Consider the following 18,231-nt stretch of genomic DNA (forward strand, 5'->3'; position numbering starts at 1 on the left):
CAAAAGCTCACCTGTTCTCAAACATACATGAAACTCATTCTTTCATCAAAACTTCTAAAACAGGTCACCCAGTATTATTGTTCTGCTTTTTGCAGGGAAGTTGATAGAGGTGAGAACATGCAGTCAGGCTTTCTAGGCTGGCTTTTCCATGAGGATTCCCTCTTCCACATATCATGTACCCCCATTTTGAAAGACGCTGAGCATCTAACTGTAGATTTGAGGCCAAAATTAGAGGCCAACATCTCTGCTTGGTGTTTAAAAATGGGCGCACTCAAAACTGTGGACAATCTTGAAAGAAAAAAAAAATATTAAATGATAGCAACTCAGAGTAAGTCAATGTTCAAAGCTTGTACAAGAGACCATGAAAAATTAGTCCAATCTAAGAACCATCTGATAAGCAACTTAACTGCTGTAAGCTGATGTAGCTGCACTGAAATCATGGTTTATGTTAGTTACAAATTGGGCTCACTACCTTTAGCCTTGCTGTTATTCTGGTTCTGGACTACTTCTGTAGATGCCAGAAGGCTTTGTTTTTGTATCTCTCTTTTCCTGGAGACCCCATGATTTCAGTTCCAGACTGATGAGCCTTTATTTAGATGGTGGTGAAACACTGAAACAGTTTGCCCAGAGAAGCTGTGGATACTCCATCTCTGGAGATGTGTAAGGCTGGAATGGATGGGATCCTTGGTTGTCTGGTCCAGTGGGTGGCAACACTGCCCATGGCAGGAGGGTTGGAACTAGATGATTTTTAAGGCCCCCTCCAACCTAAGTCATTCTATGGTATTAGTCTGATTCTCTCACTGGCTTTGCTCCTTTCCCCACAGGAGGTGCCAACGTAAGGTACAGAGAGGGTGTAATCTTAGCAAACATGGTGGCTAGCAGTGTGGGTTAGAGATAGAGATTATGCTGCAACTTGTGCCTCTTGGGATCAGCCAGACATATATGGGTACAACTTCTAGGAGAGTGCATTTGGATCATTTTCCTTCTAGTACTATTAAAAGATACACTGCACAGAAATAAGGTGTGAATTCAAAGAGAAAGAGTTCATCCCTGTCTACTTTTGTAAACTGTAAATTTCCTTGAGTCAGTAAGGTTCATTTGCAGCCTGACCTTCAGCACATACAGTGGAAGCTGAAATCGACAGTGATCTCCAGGTTAGCCTGGTTAATCTGGGTCTGTGAGAAGGAAGACAGTACAGGGAAGTAGAGGCAGAGCAGTGCATATCCACCTAGCAAATCATAGAATAAATGCCAGCTTACCACTCATTTAACACTAGAGGAGAGCTGTATGCTAGTATCAGATGTATCCTGCATAATCAGAGGAGGCATGCCAGGCTAGCTCAGTGTTCATGGCCCCACTCATTAGCACAGTCAGCAGAAGCTTCAGGAGCTGCAAGGAACAGAATTTACCCAAGCGTGGCATGAGCATAATGCTGACTTAGTGTAAAAAGAGAAGCTATCTTTTGGATTCAGCAAATCACCGAACCATAGAATACCCCCGGTTGGAAAGGACCCATAAGGATCACTGAGTCCAACTCCTGACCCCATACAACATCACCCAAAATTCACACCCTATGTTTGAGAGAGATGTCAAAACGCTTCTCGAGTTCCATCAGTTTGGTGCCACGCCCACTGCCCTGGGCAGCCTGTGCCATGCCCACGCCCTCTGGTGCAGAACCTTTCCCCGACCCCGAACCTGACCCTCCCCTGACGCAGCTCCATGCCGTTCCCTCGGGCCCTGTCGCTGTCACCAGAGAGCAGAGCTCAGCGCTGCCCCTCCGCTCCCTGTGAGGAGCTGCAGCCACCATCAGGCCTCTCCTCAGCTCTTCTGCTCTGAACTGAACAAATCATGGGCCCTTAGCCATTCCTCATATGTCTTCCCCTCCAGACCATTCCTCATCTTCACAGCTGTCCTTTAGATGCTCTCTCAGTGTTTTATGTCCTTCTTACATTGCAGCATCCAAACTTGCATGCAGTGCTCAAGCTGATGCCACACCAGCAAAGAACAAGTACTTAGGCTCCTTATATAGGCTTTTAACCTGACCTATAGAAAGTCCAGATAAATAAGGCTGACAGATTTTGTAGTATTTCCTCTTGTTGGAAGAATTGGAACTGAAAAAATGGGACTGGGGAAATCAGTGAGGTGAGAGCAGGGCAAAAGACTCAGAGCCAGAGAACAGGAAAGCTCGAAAGAGGAAAAGTATGTGGTTTGGATAGAGGAGAGCTGCCTGAACCCATAGGTTTTATGGAGAGGAGCAAATGGAGAAAGGTAAAATGGCGCAGATAGAAGAGTGGTGTGTAAGAATTGATGGGACTGCAAATGTGTAAGAAGGAAACATCTAAATTTAAGAGGCTTGGGGTGACAGTAAGGGCAGCAGAAACCTCTAAGAATATTATGGGAATGGAAAGTTTATTTTATATCATTTGATAAGATATTTGGATGAACCTGGTGAACCCAAATGAGCTGCAAACTCTGTTCTGAAATGTAATTTTTACAGTGAACCTCACTCTGTGGCACAAATTCTCCTTTGGAATTCTTCCAAATTCAGCCAGTATACTGATGAAATGCAAGCTGAGAGGCCACTGTTAAACCACAGAGTCACCACTTTTGACATTTCTAAGCACTCATCTTTTGCTGTCACAACAGATTTTCTGGATAAATGCTTCCTTGGAGATGTGGATTTGAATTCCCTATTAGTGTTATACATTAACATGGGGTACATGGTATTTCTTCAGAGGTGAAAGGGCAAATCACCTACTGACACATCAGTCCAGACTGGGGTAAGAAGTTACTTGTCAGGCCCCCAATTCTTAAAACTGAGTAAGCACAGATAAGATGAAGTTTATTGGAACAGTGTTTGTTATTTTGCAGAGCTGTGTAATTCCTTGTTGCTTTCTTAAAAATAAAATTTATTACGGTTAAAAAAAGCATCAAAATCCACATCCTATCTTGTTTTCATAGTTACATCACATTAACTTTATTTCAAAATTTAGGAAGTTTTCCTTTTAGATCAGACATGGTAGTTCCTGTATTCTCATATTCAGTACTCTCTTTTCATTTGCTCCTTTATTCAGTATAATTTTCTTGGTTTAAAATTATGGCTATGTATCAGCAACAGCTTTATTCTTGACCCCATCTTCTTTGCATAGTCACCTTCTCCTTTTTGATTCAGGTATTTATTTACATGAAAAACTTCATTTTCTAAAAATTCATTTTCCACATTAATATCATATTATGACTACAAACATCTGAAGAAGTGTTTTGTTTGGCAATCAATTTCCTTACCTGTCACATGTATTCAGTAGCCTCATAGCTGTTGATTGAGGTAGCTGCAGAGGGATTTTTGCTCTTGCTCTGTGGTGCAATTCCCATAACCACTGAGCATCTCTCAGAAGATGGGCTTCTTTCACATTCGGTTTCTTCACCATTACAGTCCATATTAAAGACTTTTCTTATTTCCTTGATTTTTTGTTTGTTTGTTTCCAAAATTTTCAAGTACTCAGCAGGCCTATTTTTTTTTTTTTTAGCTTCCTGCTTAATTGATATGTAAGCAAATTATGATCACATGCTCCAAATGTATTTTTCATGAACAATCTTTTCTATGACTTTGCTTTTATTCACACAGGCACAGTGACTGTTTTATGAAGGAATTTGTCATCTGTCGTATCAAGATTTATAGGCTTAAGCCCCATCATGATTATCAGAGACTTTCCCCAGTGCCTGCCATTTTCTCTCAGCAAAGGACGTGAAAAAAGGCAATCCTGAAAATGCCACCAAAGCTCACCCGTTCTCTCACTAATGCTGTGCACAGGCTGTTTTTTCCCGTGTTTTTTTTCTTTCAGGCAGCTGGGGTGGACTTGGCAGCTGGCAAATAAGGCAGCTCCTGCGCACTCCATGGCAGCTAAAGGAGGATCCACAGGGAAAAAGGAACAACCCAAGTTTCACATCCCAGCCTCTCACAGAGCTGGAATCTTATGAAAAGCAGGCTTGTAGAGAAGTGACAGCCCTCACTGGGTGCTCAATGAGCTGGGAGAGAAGGGGCTGCATGCAGAAGAACAGTGTTAAGGCTGGCATGGCACTGACACTTAGGAAGAGGCCCAGCAAAACCTGCATCTCTGGAAGTGCTCCTCCATCCCGCTTTCCTACTGCCTAAGCCCTCACGCTAAGTTCCTTGCACTTGGTAAAGAAAGAGTTAACAGGCTTAGAGGTGCTGGGATTGGTTCCCTTCTGCTTCTCCAAAGTGAAAGTGAAATTAAAAGCATGGTGCTGCTGGCAGCCTCGGGCAGGGCCTGGTTCTAGCTAGGTTTTCCGAGCATTTTGGCCTGCAGGAGACCCCTCCTTAGGGGCAGTATGATTCTGGGGCTAATCCTGTGCTGCTGCATGTCGGCTGTGCTGGCAGGTGAGCCGGGGCTTGGCCGGGGCTGTGCTTATGCTGCTGCTGCTGCAGTGCCTGGGGAAGGGAAAGCTGCCAGGAGACCTGATAGCGGCCTTCTGCTATCTGAAGGGGGGTTGTAAGAAAGTAAGAAACAGACTCTTTAGCAGTTCTGTTGTCATATGACAAGGGAAAATTGTTTAAAACTAAAAGAGGGCAGTTTTATATCGGGTATAAGGAAGACTGTGAGAGTGGTAAGGCACTGGAACAGGTTTCCCAGAGACATGATGGAAGTCCCATCCTTGGAGACCCTCAAAGTCAGGCTGGATGGGGCTCTGAACAACTTGATGTAGCTGCAGGTGCTCCTATTCATTGCAGGGGAGTTGGGTTAGATTATGTTTAAATGTCCCAATTCAAACAATTCTATGATTCTACGATTAAAGCAGCTCGTGCACTAAAACAGTTCTTTTCCTTCTCCTAAGGGACAGTGGAAGGCCCCACACCAGTGCCTGAGATCTGCAGGGTGGATGTTGTCCTTAGCTGCTCCTACGAGGGGGAAGGAGGATTGCCAAGAGCCTTTGGTGGCTCTCAGCATCCCGCTACCCTGGTGCTGAGGGGACTCAGCGTCACAAATGATGGCACCCTGGGAGATGTAACCAACTATGAGATCCCACAGAAAGACCACAGCTCCTCTGCTCCCATCATCTTTGAAGCCTCAGGTGAGTGAGGCATCAGAGCTGCCTCCAGGATTTTTACCACCTACATGCCCCAGGCTTTTCCAAAAGAACTTTTAAGTGGAGTTTAGACAATTACAAGGACTGCTGAACAAGTAATGCCTCCTGTTTTATTATGCTGGCCCACGGACAGATGTTAATGGTATAGCAGTAGAAACTGGGCCTTCCCACCAGTATTCCATTACATTTTGTTGCTGTGTGACAGATGGCAGCAGAGGGGCAGTATGACAAAATGGTGTCTGACATGGAAGTGTACCTGAAGCAAAAGTTTGTTATTTAATTCCTACATGAGGAAAAAATGGCACCCACTGGCATTCACTGACACTTGCTGAATGTTTACGGAGACCTAACAGTGGATGTGACCACAAGTGAGGTAGCAACCTTCATAAATTTTTAATTAATGAATTAATTTTTGAAGGTTAGAACTAGCTGATATTTAAAGTCTCTTCCAACCCAAACTGTTCTATTATTATATGAATGGCTGCTAAAGTTCTATGCATGACTTCCTACGTTTAGCAATTAAGACTTTAAGAAAGGAATTTTGTGGAAGGTTAGAAACCCTGCTGCTGCATCTCCCTTCTACAGGGCCTATACTGGGTTGTCTCCTGGAAAATCCTTTGTCAATAACATCTTGAAAATTATGGCTCTATGTTTTATTATTGCATTCATAAAGAGCACTCCCACCTTTTGTTACTACTAACAATATTAGTATCTTAGTCAGCATGCATGAAGTAGCACTGTCTCTCTCAGAAGGTCAGTAGTGTGTACTTGTCTCTTTTTACTTCATTTCTGCGTGCCAGCCTGCAGTCCTCCTCTATAGCCTGGCTTTTTGTGAAACTTCACAAACACAGCAAAGCAAAGGTCCAAGCTTGTATTTCACTCTGGTCAAATTAGCTGCACACAATGCTTATATGCAAACAAGTGCTTACATACAAGCTTATCCAAGGCCCAGCAGGGTCAGTTAGCATGGGTCTAAGCTTTCCTGCTGGGGTGTGATTGAACAAGGCATGGGTGTGTTCAGCATGCTACAGACAGGCCTTGGGAATCTGAAAATCTCCCAATTGAATGGAAGCTGGCAATCACTCCAATCTTCAAAAAGGATGAGAAAGAATACCCTGGTAAATACAGGCCTGTCAGGCTCAGTTTAGTGCCTAGTAAAATTACAGAGAAAATTATTTTAGAATTTAGAATTTTAGAATGGCTTGGGTTGGAAAGGACCTCAAAGACCATCTCGTTCCAACCCCCTGCTGTGGGCAGCATTGCCACTCACTAGATAAAGCTGCCCAGGAACTCATCACACCTGGCCCTGAATGCCTCCAGGGATGGGACATCCACCACCTACTCCACACAACGTGCCTCACCACGTTCTGAGTGAAGAGTTTCTTCCTAATATCTAACCTGAACCTCTCCTCTTTCATTTTAAATCCATCCCCCCTTGCCCTATCACTATCTACCTGCATAAAAAGTTGATCACCCTCTGCTTGTAAACTCCTTCCAAATTTTGGAAAATTGCAATGAGCTCTTCCTGGAGCTTTCTCTTTTCTAAGCTAAACAATCCCAACTCCTTCAATCTTTAATTGTAGGAGAGGTGCTCCAGTCCTCTGATCATCTTCATGTCCCTCCTCTGGACCCACTCCAAAAGGTCTGCATCTTTCTTGCACTGGGGGCCCCAGGCCTGGACCCAGTACTCCAGATGGGGCCTCCACGAGAGCAGAGTGGAGGAGGGCAATCACCTCCCTCTCCCTTCTAGCCACTTCTCTTTTGATGCAGCTCAGGGCTGCAAGAGCACACACTGCTGGCTCATGTACAGTTTTTGGGATTTTAGGGTCAAAAACAAGCTGAACATGCGTCAACGGGCAGCCAGGAAGGCCAGCTGTATCCTGAGATGCACCAGGCCCAGCACTGCCAGCTGAGCAAGGAAAGTGATTGTCCTGCTCTGCTCTGCATTGGTGTGGTCTCACCTCAAGCACTGGGTATAGATTGGGCCACCACAGTTCCAAATAGACATAAAGCTATTAGAGAGTGGCCAAAGGAAGGCTACAAAAGATGGTGGAGGGTCTGGAGGGGAAGACACATGAAGACCTTTGTTCAGTCCAGAGCAGAGGAGGCTGAGGGGTGGCCTCATGGTGGCCTGCAGCTCCTCACAGGGAGTGGAGGGGCAGCTCTGAGCTCTGCTCTCTGGTGACAAGCTATAGAACCTGAGGGAATGGTATGAAGCTGTGAAAGGGTCAGGTTGGATAACAGGAAAAGATTCTTCACCAAAGGGTGATGCTGCCCTGGCACAGGCTGCCCAGGGCAGTGGGCACAGCCCCAAGCTGCTGGAGTTCAAGGAGCATTTGGACATCTCTCTCAGACATAGGGTGTGAATTTGGGGTGGTTTTGTGTGGAGCCAGGAGTTGGACTCAGTGATCCTTATCCCAACCTGGGATATTCTATGATTCTATGATTCTTTCACGTACTTATTCCAACCTGGGATATTCTATGATTCTATGATTCTTTCATGTACTGCAGACACTAAGTTAATTTCCAGTGATGTCAGTTATGGGGTCACATAGGGTGCTTATGCCTACATGCTTTGATTAAAAAGCGTTCAGACCCTAAAAGAATAAACATTGCAAGTCTTTACTGGTTATTTCACACATACAACTTACTTGAGTCGGCTGACAAGAATCTGTTTTGCTTACTCCCCTTTTCTAACAGCTTCCTTTGCCCACAGTAAACCCTGTGCTGGGTGAAATGAAGCCAGCAGACTAAGGGATGTAAAGCAACCACAGCAAATATGATCTCATATTCTTTACAGACCTCCATTTGATAAACTTAGCCTTGCATTTCTGTGTTCTGACTGACATCATAGTGCATGGAGTTTCTCATCAGCTTGCTCTGTCTTCCTTTCAGATCCAGACAATTCTTCTCTTCTCTCTCCTCACAGCACAGCTAGTGTCCATCCCATACGCAGACGCCCTGCTGCATGTGGATTGCAGTGGGGAGGAAGTGAGCTGTGAGCTTTCGCCATATAGTTTTCAGCAAGAGGGCAATGGTCTCTGCTCTACCTCATGGTTCCTAGCCGCCATTCGGCTCTCCAGCGGGATCAGCATTGCCCTGCTGCTCAGAGGACCCAGCTGCACCAGCCAGAAGGATGAACACGATGTGAGACTGCACCCAAAGCTGAAGATTCCAATGAGCAAGGAGGGGACTCTGCTGACTACAGGTGACCAGGTGGCCTGGGATCCCAGCCCTGCTCAAGCAGGGATATCCACAGCAGGTTGTCACTTGTTCAGGTGCCTTCCAAACAAGTGCTTTGTCCTTCAAGACCACGGCATATACTTGGTGTTCACTTGATTGTCAACCCTGTTAACCCCACAGGACTGGCTTCCTTCCAGTTCTTCTGCCCAGGTGGCCCCTGAAGCATCACACAAGGGGCCTGCTTGGGGTGAGGATGTCACTGCCCACACCTCCCACTTGAGAACGCCTTCTTTACCCACTTTGATTTAATTCACTGCTTGCCTTTAATGCTCCTTTCTGTTTCTAGTGGAATTTCAATCATCATCAAACAACACTTCCCTGCGGACACGTCTTGGCAGCTCCATCACCCTTGACTGCCGCTTTGCCTTGGCTCCCAGCTTCCTACTGTCCTCCCTGGAGTGGAGGAGGCAGCACCGAGGCAGTGGTCGCAGCCTCTTCCAATACCATGTGGGGAATGAAGACACAACAGTGCAGCCAAAATTCCATGTAGATGTGGAGCAGCTGCTGGGTAATGGGGATGCATCGCTTACCTTGCAGGAAGCAACCGTGGATGATGAGGGGATGTACATCTGCTTGGTGTCCACAGCACAGCACCAAATCCAACACAATATACAGCTGCTGGTGGCTGGTAAGGAAGGCACTGAAAGGTCACCCTGTTGCTCCCAATACTCATTGTCACAGGCAGCTTGTGGCTGGATACCATTTGTGTTCCCTGCTCAGTTTCTGACCCAGTCAATTCCCTGTCTATTTCCTTCCAGAGCCCCCAAGAGTTCGTATGTTTCCAACAGAGGTGTCATTCGAGAGAGATGAGACCATTACTCTGACGTGCAACATTGCTGGCTATTACCCCCTGGACATCTCAGTGAGCTGGACACAGAAGAGTCCTGAGGATGAGGTAGAAATCAGTCTCTCAAACACACGCTTCTCCAGTCACCGGCAAAGCCGAGATGGCACCTACAGCATCGCCTCCTACCTCAGCATCAGTTCAGCCACAGTGCAGGCTCCAGCCACCTACACCTGCCATGTTTCACATGTGGCTCTGGAGGCGCCCATCTCCATCAGCACCCATCTGAAGGCACCAGGTGAGTGTCAAGGTTGAGTGACATATTCTTCACCCTGCCCACACCTCCTGCCACCTCATTACCTACCAAAAGGTTTAAAATCTCTCGGGTGCATCATGCATGCCTACTTCTCCCTGCTTTCCTCCTGGTATCCTCTTGTACCCATCCTCTCTTCTGTTTCACTCCCTTAGTCTGAAGATTTTGAGTCAGCAATTATCTCATTTCCTACAAGGGATGAGAGATATTATGACTAAAAACAAAGCACTTGGACAGAGACAAGAGAACAGCCATGCCCAAGGAGCTGGGCACCCAGCTGGACTCGTTGTTCAACTGGAGGGTGAAGCTGCTGGGGAGCTGTAGTCCCAGCACTGCAAAGAGTGCTGCTGCCCTTTAGAGTTGATGGGCTGTCAATGTCCTTGCTCTCCTCCCCAGTAGGAGGTTGCTCTCCTTTCTCCTGACCCATCAGGGAAAAACAAGCAATGCTGTCGTTTAACAAGTTACGTCATATCTATCTAGCCAGTATAATTTGGCCCTATGTTAATGGCCTTAGTGCATGTGTTTCTTGTCACAGCTGACGAGAGCGTATGTATTGTCAGATGCCAGGGGGTTTGATTAGCTGGGACAATCACTGGCTGCTCAAGTGCATATGACATCCCTGATACTCCTCTTCCCCTACAGAACACACAGAATCGGAAGGACTGGTAGGAGGGGCCATTGCCACTGCCATTTTCATTACTGTCCTCTTCATTGTGCTCAGAAGGAAAAGAGCAGGTAAGCACTGAGCCATTTCCCTAATATGGGAGATGGGACAAGCAACATCTTCCTGGCATAGGCAGCTCACCTGCCATAGGTCATCTGGCTGACCTATGGCTGCTGCTCCCTTTCCTTCCCTGCTTTGCAGTGTGCAGGACTATGATCCCATAGCTGGAGGCCTGTGATCCTCCCAGCTCTGCTGAGCATGGCAGGGCTTAAGTGCTCTTCTCCATTTGCTTCTGGTGGATCTCTGCACAGGGGTGATGGTCTGTACAGTTTGGTCTTTATGAATCTTAGGATATTTTTCCTTTATTTCTTTCCTTTTCAGCTGAACCAAAGCCAGAGCAACTTCTAACAGCTTCAGAGTAGAAGAACTCTCATATCAGCCACCTGCCCTCCACTGTCTCTCTTCTCTTAGAATCATAGAATCATACAATACCCTGAGTTGGAAGGGACCCATAAGGATCATTGAGTGCAGTTTCTGGCTCCACACCAGGAACATACAAAAACCAAACCATATGACAGAGCACTGTCGAGACGCCTCTTGAATTCTGGAAGCTTGGGGCTGTGCCCTGGGGAGCCTGTGCCATGTCCTTCTCAGTAGAGTCAGTCTTGTCCAAGTACTGACAGAGATAATGGTACAGAAGGGGAAGGGCTTACCCAGCTGGAGGAGCTGAGTGACCATTCAAGAATGGAGTATGAGAAGAGAAACAGTAAAGTGTGTTTTCACCTCAGAACAACATTGACAGCCTCAGCTCTGCTGGGATGCTGCATATAGATGAGTGTTTATATTACTGTACGTGTGTGAGTCTGTATAGATAGGTGTACATGTAGATGTAAATAGTTATACAATGAATTAACATACGTTGTATATAGGTACATAGCTGTAGATGTATATATGTATACTTTCTTAATGTTTTAAGGTTTGAAGGAATATATTTATGTACGTGTGTGTAGGTGTTTTAACCGTAGAGCTAGGCAAATGTGTAGGCAAAATTGTTAATCTTCAAACTGAGCAAGTTGCTTATATTGCAAGTGCAGCAGTCAGAACAAGATGGTGAAAGCTCTCCTGTGGAAACTTACAACAAAACTTTTAATAAAAATTTCAGATTTAAGTTTACAAATTAGAGGTCTGCTGTTGTGAAAAATACAGACAAAATTAAATGTTTTTAAAAATAAATAGAATTATGTACTCAGATTAAATGTGGATGTATTGCATTTTCAAAATAAGGAGTGTTTTTAACTGTAATTATTAAGCTTAAGTATTTTTAGATCAATAGGCTGAGATAATTTGCATCTCAGCATCGTAAAAGATTTGGCTGAGGAAGTGTCTGGTCCAATTAACTTAGGTGTATTAGAATATTCTGGAAATCCCAAGATACAAAAGTGTGTGGTGCCAGCGTTTAGAGAGAAAGCAAGACGACACATGTGAGTGTTAGATGGCAACAACCATCTCCCAGAGAATGTAAATCTAATAAAAGCAGCATCAATTACTGCCAAAAGTGTGTGCCTCTGCAAGAAAGAATGGTGAGTCTAGTGCTAGGAGCGGAGATACCATTTAAAATCATTGTTAATGGGAGTTGCAAATGGCAAGTGGACTGAATCCTTCAGATCAGTAATGCTCATCTGTTCATCTGAACATAACCAATCAGTACAAGATGTTCAGTAGTGCTGGTGGCATTTCCTTGTGTACCAGACCACCACACTGTTCCCATGCCATTGAACCATAAAACTCTGTTAAACCATCTACAGTGCAGGTGCCCACACTTTTTAAAAATATGTATGGAAAGTCTGGAGGTGATCCAGGGCTAAATGACCAATAAGGAAGCTCAGAAATTGTCTTCTAGGGAGGTGTTTTGAGACACTGCTCTGATCTTACTATGACTGTTTCCTTTAATTACACCACAAAGTGTCAGCACCCATGGCACTTCAACCTGCAGAGACAGGCACAGGGAGAATCAACAGCTGCAAGTTAAATTTAGGCATGCTCCAAGTAGGATAAGACAAAATATACTCAGTGGATTTTCCTTGCTGCCTGCCAGCAAAAATGGTAGACTATCTCACAAGATATTTAAATAAAGAACAGATTACTGTCATTTAATCAAAACCAGTTAATGACCTTAGTTAAAAGAGACATTGATGTTTTTTAATTTAACAAAATGCCAATGTCTTTGTTGTGTATGAAATGAGAGCTGGTGATTTGTCTGTCTTTTCATAGAATCATAGCATCATAGAATGGCTCAGGTTGGAAAAGATCGTAAAGATCATCAAGTCCAACCACAACCTAGCCATACTACCCTAACAACCCTCCACCTTCATGGGCTCCCATGCCCTCCTAAACTGCCTCCCAAGGGACCCTCTCAACCATGGTCCTTAAGAGGTTACAGTCTGCCCTCCAGAAGTCCAAGGTGGCAGTTCTGTTGACTCCCCTCTGTGGTTCGACAAGGACCGAGAAACCTAGCATCTTGTGATCACTATGTCCAGATGGCCTCCAACCTTTACATTCCCCACAAGACCTTCTTTGTTAACAAACAGCAGGTCCAGGATTTTGCTTCCCCTTGTTGGCTCCTTCACCAGCTGAGTCAGGAAGTTATCTCCCACACAATCTAGGAACCTCTGGGACAGTTCCCTATCTGCAGATGTCTGGGAAGCTGAAGTCCCCCATTAGAACAAGGGGTAGAGACCTTGAGACCTCACCCAACTGTCTATTAAATGTCTTGTCCACCTCTTCATCCTGGTTGGGTGGCCTGTAGCAGACTCCCATGATAATATCAATCTTATTGGCCCTCGCTTTTATTCTGACCCATAAGCTCTCAACCCTATCACCATCATCATTAGTTTCTATACATTAGCATTCTTTCTTAACACAGAGGGCTACACCACCGTTTTTTCTGCCTTGTCTATCACTTTTGAAAAGTCAGTAGCCATCCATCACAGCACTCCAGCTGTGATAGCTTTCCAACCACACGATGGCCTCCAGCTCCTCCTGTTTATTACCCATGCTGTGTGCATTAGTGTAAAAGCCCCTGAGCTGGGCCACTTTTTGAGTGGGAGTAGCCCTAGTACCCTCTTGACCATACCCAGGTGTTTTGTAGCTAACAGCCTCACAGCAGCCCTTGTGTTCTTCCTACAAGAAGATGAGTCATCCTCCTTCTTCACCAAGACACAAGACTGTGGGATCTTCCTAGCGCATCCCTCTCCCACAAGCGCTGGGACGTTACATACAGGCTCCATACTAGTGACCCAAGTTACACCCCCACCCTTCCTCATGCCTAGTTTAAAGCTCTGTCAACGAACCTTCCCAACTCCCATTGTAAGACCCCTTTCCGTCAGCAGGATAAGTTACTCCTATTGGTTGCCAACAGGCCTGATCTCATGTAAATTGAGAAGAGGTCAAAAAACCCAAACCCTTTCCAGGCACACCAGGCTCTGAGGCAGGTATTAATCCATTGGCCAATTAGACAGTGTAAAGCAAAGAAAAAATAATTGAGAGGTATAGGAGATACATTAGGAGTTGCCATACTCTTTGTAAGGAGAAATATATCACAGCACTTTAATTTTACCCAGGCGCCTGCTCTGTGATGCTCCCCACTTGTGATCTGAATGCTGTGACCCTGAAGGTCTCGAGCTGAATTTAAGCCACAAGAAATTAGGCCTACACACTGAAACAAAGTGATGTGCTTAATGACAATATTCTTTATATTTTAAATATAAAATGCTTATTACAGAAAATGCTACTAAGAGACTGAGAGTTTATCAAAGATGAGCTTAATTACATTATAAGGATATGAATAAGTAATATTATATGTTGTACGTCCCTGGCAGACAGCCATACTGCTTTCCAAGGTCAAATGCACAGTGGCTAAGTGCCACGTGGCACCAGTATATGGCCACATGAATGGAACAGGAATTTGGTCATCGTCTGAGCAGTTGCTTGCTAGACAACCTGCCACAGGATATGCTGTATCATACAAATAAATATTAAATATAGAAGTATTAAATCGGTTCTTTAGGAATTTTATTTGATATAAGACATGAGATTTGTTAGGGATTTTTGTCAGCCTGCAAAGCATAAGATCAAGTGCTTACATGGTTATACCTAGGGGCTGTGACTGTTGTATTGTGAATGAAGACTGCAAAAACGCCTAACGTGATACTGAATGAGCTGTCACTGTGAACAAAGCTGAGCTCAAGATCATCTTTTCCACAGAGGTTCCCTTTGCTTAATTATTCCTCTGCTTATCCAATTTAAGCCAGCGAAATTGATCCAGCAGTCTAACTACATTGGTTTAGATGCATCTTATGAACATAGCTAAATTTTGACTGGTATGCATTTCAAAGCAAATGTGCATCAATGAGAAGGCATCTGTAAAGTGTTTAAATAAACTCTGAGCTTGCTTCCACTTGGCAGTATATCATTCAGAGCAATTGGGGACACTGCTTCTCTAGAGCCAGACTGCAGAACAGATGCTTTGCTGAGTCAAAGCCCTTTTCTGGAATATGGCAGACAATGTATATGAGTGGTCAACTATCACACAGACCACCAGCATGCAGCCCTCTCCAGCCATGCAGCAGCTGCTTACACACCACTGGAATTCAGTGGTCCTGTTTTAAGGCACCACAGCAAGGACAAGATGAGCAAGCGTTGCTTTTTCAACCACAGAGATGTCACTCTTGAAACATTTGAGAGTGACATCTCTGAAGATACCAGGAGTCCACTCTCCCTCAGGCCGTGCTCGTCCTTACTTGTAATCACCAAGGTCATCACAGATCTGACTAGGAAGAATCCTTCTTTTGTGCCTGAAGTGTTACGATTATACAGCTCCCCGCTGGCCTTCATAAACTTTATCTCCACCTTGGTACCACATGCTCAGGCTGAGAAGCTTCAAATTCCACCAGTCAGCTGCATCTCTCACAAACTTATAACAAAGACTAATGTACAGAAATCAATCAATCACATATCCCATACAGTCCACCAAGCAACAATGGACAGTTACTTATTTGACCCTGGTGTGCAACAAGAAACAGATTTCCACATTGACCCTGGAAACAACACCAGCTCTTCCCATATCTTCCTGTCTTTGTCAATGAGCTGCAAGGAATCACTATGACCCATCTGATTTGGGTGGGATGGGACAAAGCATCAGGGCACTTGTCTTGAAGATCAGAATCTTGATGCAAGAAGCTTCATTTCAAGAGCTTGGCATAGCGGTCCTCACAGTTCTTTTTGGGTAGCTCTCTTCCTAGAGAAGACTATCTCACAACCATCCAGTGGCAGCTTCTTCACAGAACTGGCCTGTAGGAACACTGCCCTTGAGCTTTTCTCTGGGAAAAGTATGAAATGCTGATCAAAGACACATATTCACTAGCACTGTGTGTTTGCTTTTCTCAGTAACTACAGTTTTCTGCACTGATCACTTTTTCTGGCCTGAACTCTACCTGGAGCACACTGATGGAAGCAAGGATACAATAGGTTACAAATCTCTTGTAATATTTCATACATTTAGGAAAAGAAAAAAAAAAAAGAGAGAGAGAGAGAGAAAGAGTTGATCTTGCCAAATCTGAAGTTCTCCAGCTCTGTTACAAGCATTCCCTACCTTGTGTCCCAGACAAAATACTCTAGATCCCCAGCTCCATTCCTTCTCTCCACAGCAAGGTGTGTCATGCTAAACCAGTCCAGCTCTTACCCACTGCAAAAATGTGGTCCTCCTCCCAGTACAGACAAAACTGCAGATACCTACAACACAAAGGTGGATTCTCAATAGATCTCCTTCAATAAGCAGATATCAAAAATACGAAATGTCACTCTAGTTGAAAAACTGACTGAGAAGCTTAGAAAGCCCACCTGCAATGGCGATGGATGGTTTCAGTCTGATCTTTTGGACCAGAAGCGGTTGCCAGCAGTTCTTGGTGAGGTTCATGGTAGTGGTCCATGATGAGGCCCATGGTGGCCCAGGCTGTGTGGGGGATGAGTTGTGCCCAGAGGCAACAACCAACAAGGAATTCTTGCAGAGTAAGGTACAGGTTTGCAGACATGTGAAGTGAATCTCTCACTTCCCAGCAATGGACATCAGAGGAATGTCCACATCTGGATGCGATGTCTGCAGCATCAGGAGCTCCTTCTCTCATACCCTGCCCCTACAAACCCTGAAAAAGGAGAAAGGAGAGATCCACCACCCACACTTATGTTTCTGGTGCTGACACAAACACACCCCTCTGTCACTGCTGCTGTCCTCCTCACTAGCAGTTGGGTGAAAATGCCTGAACCGCAACACCCAAAGAGCCAAAAACTCTGCAAGGTGGCTCCAACACTACCAGGTAACATTCATCCAAGTATGTGTTCTGTTCCCAGGAGATAGACCATAGCACACACTATTCTTAGGCTGATAGTATGACACACGGTCTACTGGGGACATAAGATATCAAGTGGTGTGCCAAGCTTAGGCATTCTTCCAGTTTATCCAGACCCTCTTAGACTCTGTCTGTAGTTATCCCTCATCTTTTCACTAATGGCATTTTCATCTGAAGTCTCAAGAAGCCCCAGAACCTCCACCACCACCTGTTCCCGGCCACTTGCAGCTCCAGGAGGAGGATCCCTGATTGAAGGGTGGTCCTGGCAATTACATAGCATGTTTCTATTCCCTCCTGCTGTCTGTTCTGTTGCAAAGGATTCCAGGACAGCATCTAACACCTGGCACCCTCAGATGCCTTCAGGAAGCAGTGGGTACTGCTGCTGTGCTCTGTTTTATGTTTTTAATTGTTTGGTACTTATCCTCTCCTTCTGTTTACCCATTCATCACCATAATCATTTTATCTCTTCCTGATTTCTCTTTCTCTAGTCTCCTCCTCTCCCTTCTTGGGGAAAGTTCAAGTTGAAGAGGAAGAACGGGGTAAATATATCACACTTCTTAGCAATACTCTCCCAGCCTGCAAACATTTTCAGGTAATGGATTTCCTGGATGAATTTTTAAGGTCCTTTGCAACCTAAAGCATTCTGTGACTCTGTGATTTTATAATTATATAATTCTATGAATGTGCTTTCTGTGGTTTAGTCACCTCCATGAATTGAAGCTGTCCATTTTTATCCAGTACCCCTGTAATGTCTTTAAGAGCTGGCATCACATTTACTGCCTTCCCCTCCCCAGGTGCCACAGTGAAATGAAACATGGGTCACACAATGCTGGGAGCAGCTCAACTATTGTACTCTTGAGTTGCTTTAAAACCCTTGGACAAGTGCCATTGCTCCTAGCAGTTGCTGTCACTGCTCTCTTCATCAGCATGCTGATCAGCCTTTTCACAGTCACTTCAGATTCAGGCACATTTATAGACGAACCCCACCCTGCACAAGAATGGGTTCTGCCAGGATGATCTGTCCAGTCAACACTGGAGCATAGAGGCAGAGATTTCTGCCATGACCTTAACTTCCCCATGAAAGTAACAGCATTACCTTCGGGCAGCCAGAAGAAAACAGTTGCAGCAGGGGCTGGTAACAGGGCATTAGTGCTGGTTGATACGTCAAAACAGCAAGGTCCACCAAAGCAGAATGGGAAGGAGAGAAGTAGCTGAAGAACAACGAAAGGTAGAGAGCAGGATTTTAGCAGTAGTGTAGACCATCAGGTGGCAAAAATAGGATTACAGCCCTAAGTGTTGGGTTGTTGCACTGGGAGGAAGTGAGAAGTAAGAGCGAATAGCAACATTAGCTCAATAGGTTCAGCTGATGTGATGATATAGAGTTACAAGAGGTGGCAGGAGGGACTAGGGGTGACAATGAAGACTAGTGGTGCAGGGAGAGTACGAGACAATAACACTGACTAGTGGTGGTTCAGAGAATGACTGCTTTTTTACTGACAGATTAAAAAAAAATAATAATAATTTACTAACAGATTTTTTTATTGACAGTGGTGAGGCACTGGCACAGGCTGCCCAGAGAAGCTGAGGTTCCCCTCTCCCTGGAGTTGTTCAAGACCAAATTGGATGGGGTCCTGGCAGCCTGAGCTAGTGGGTGCAGCCCTGCCCACGGCAGGGGATTTGGAACTACATGATCTCTAAGGTCCCTTCCAACACAAAC

General features: G+C 45.0%; 1 protein-coding gene and 1 long non-coding RNA gene across 5 annotated transcripts; one reads left to right on the forward strand and one right to left on the reverse strand.

Annotated features, from left to right (window-relative positions):
- The first annotated feature begins 4,255 nt into the window (after positions 1-4,255).
- On the forward strand, positions 4,256-18,209 carry TAPBPL (TAP binding protein like). 4 transcript variants are annotated; one of them, XM_085234896.1, is made up of 8 exons: positions 4,256-4,399; positions 4,855-5,091; positions 8,036-8,314; positions 8,636-8,977; positions 9,108-9,431; positions 10,089-10,181; positions 17,003-17,053; positions 18,063-18,209. In XM_085234896.1, exons 1-8 carry the CDS (start codon positions 4,351-4,353, stop codon positions 18,155-18,157), a joined length of 1,470 nt encoding a protein of 489 aa, XP_085091022.1. In that variant the 5' UTR covers positions 4,256-4,350; the 3' UTR covers positions 18,158-18,209. The 4 variants fall into 4 exon arrangements, with proteins under 4 accessions (XP_085091022.1, XP_085091034.1, XP_085091017.1 ...); XM_085234908.1 differs by having other exon boundaries at positions 17,003-17,106; positions 18,063-18,202; XM_085234891.1 differs by lacking the exon at positions 18,063-18,209 and having other exon boundaries at positions 17,003-17,166.
- On the reverse strand, positions 11,498-18,066 carry LOC146545429 (uncharacterized). Its single transcript, XR_014886137.1, has 3 exons — positions 17,611-18,066; positions 16,009-16,310; positions 11,498-15,900 (listed from the first exon to the last, which is right to left on the reverse strand). It is a non-coding gene; the product is annotated as an uncharacterized LOC146545429 (long non-coding RNA).
- Positions 18,210-18,231: the final 22 nt, after the last annotated feature.

The sequence above is a fragment of the Meleagris gallopavo genome, chromosome 1 (genome assembly GCF_905368555.1).
Source record: "Meleagris gallopavo chromosome 1, MGAL_WU_HG_1.1, whole genome shotgun sequence".
Taxonomy (NCBI): domain Eukaryota; kingdom Metazoa; phylum Chordata; class Aves; order Galliformes; family Phasianidae; genus Meleagris; species Meleagris gallopavo.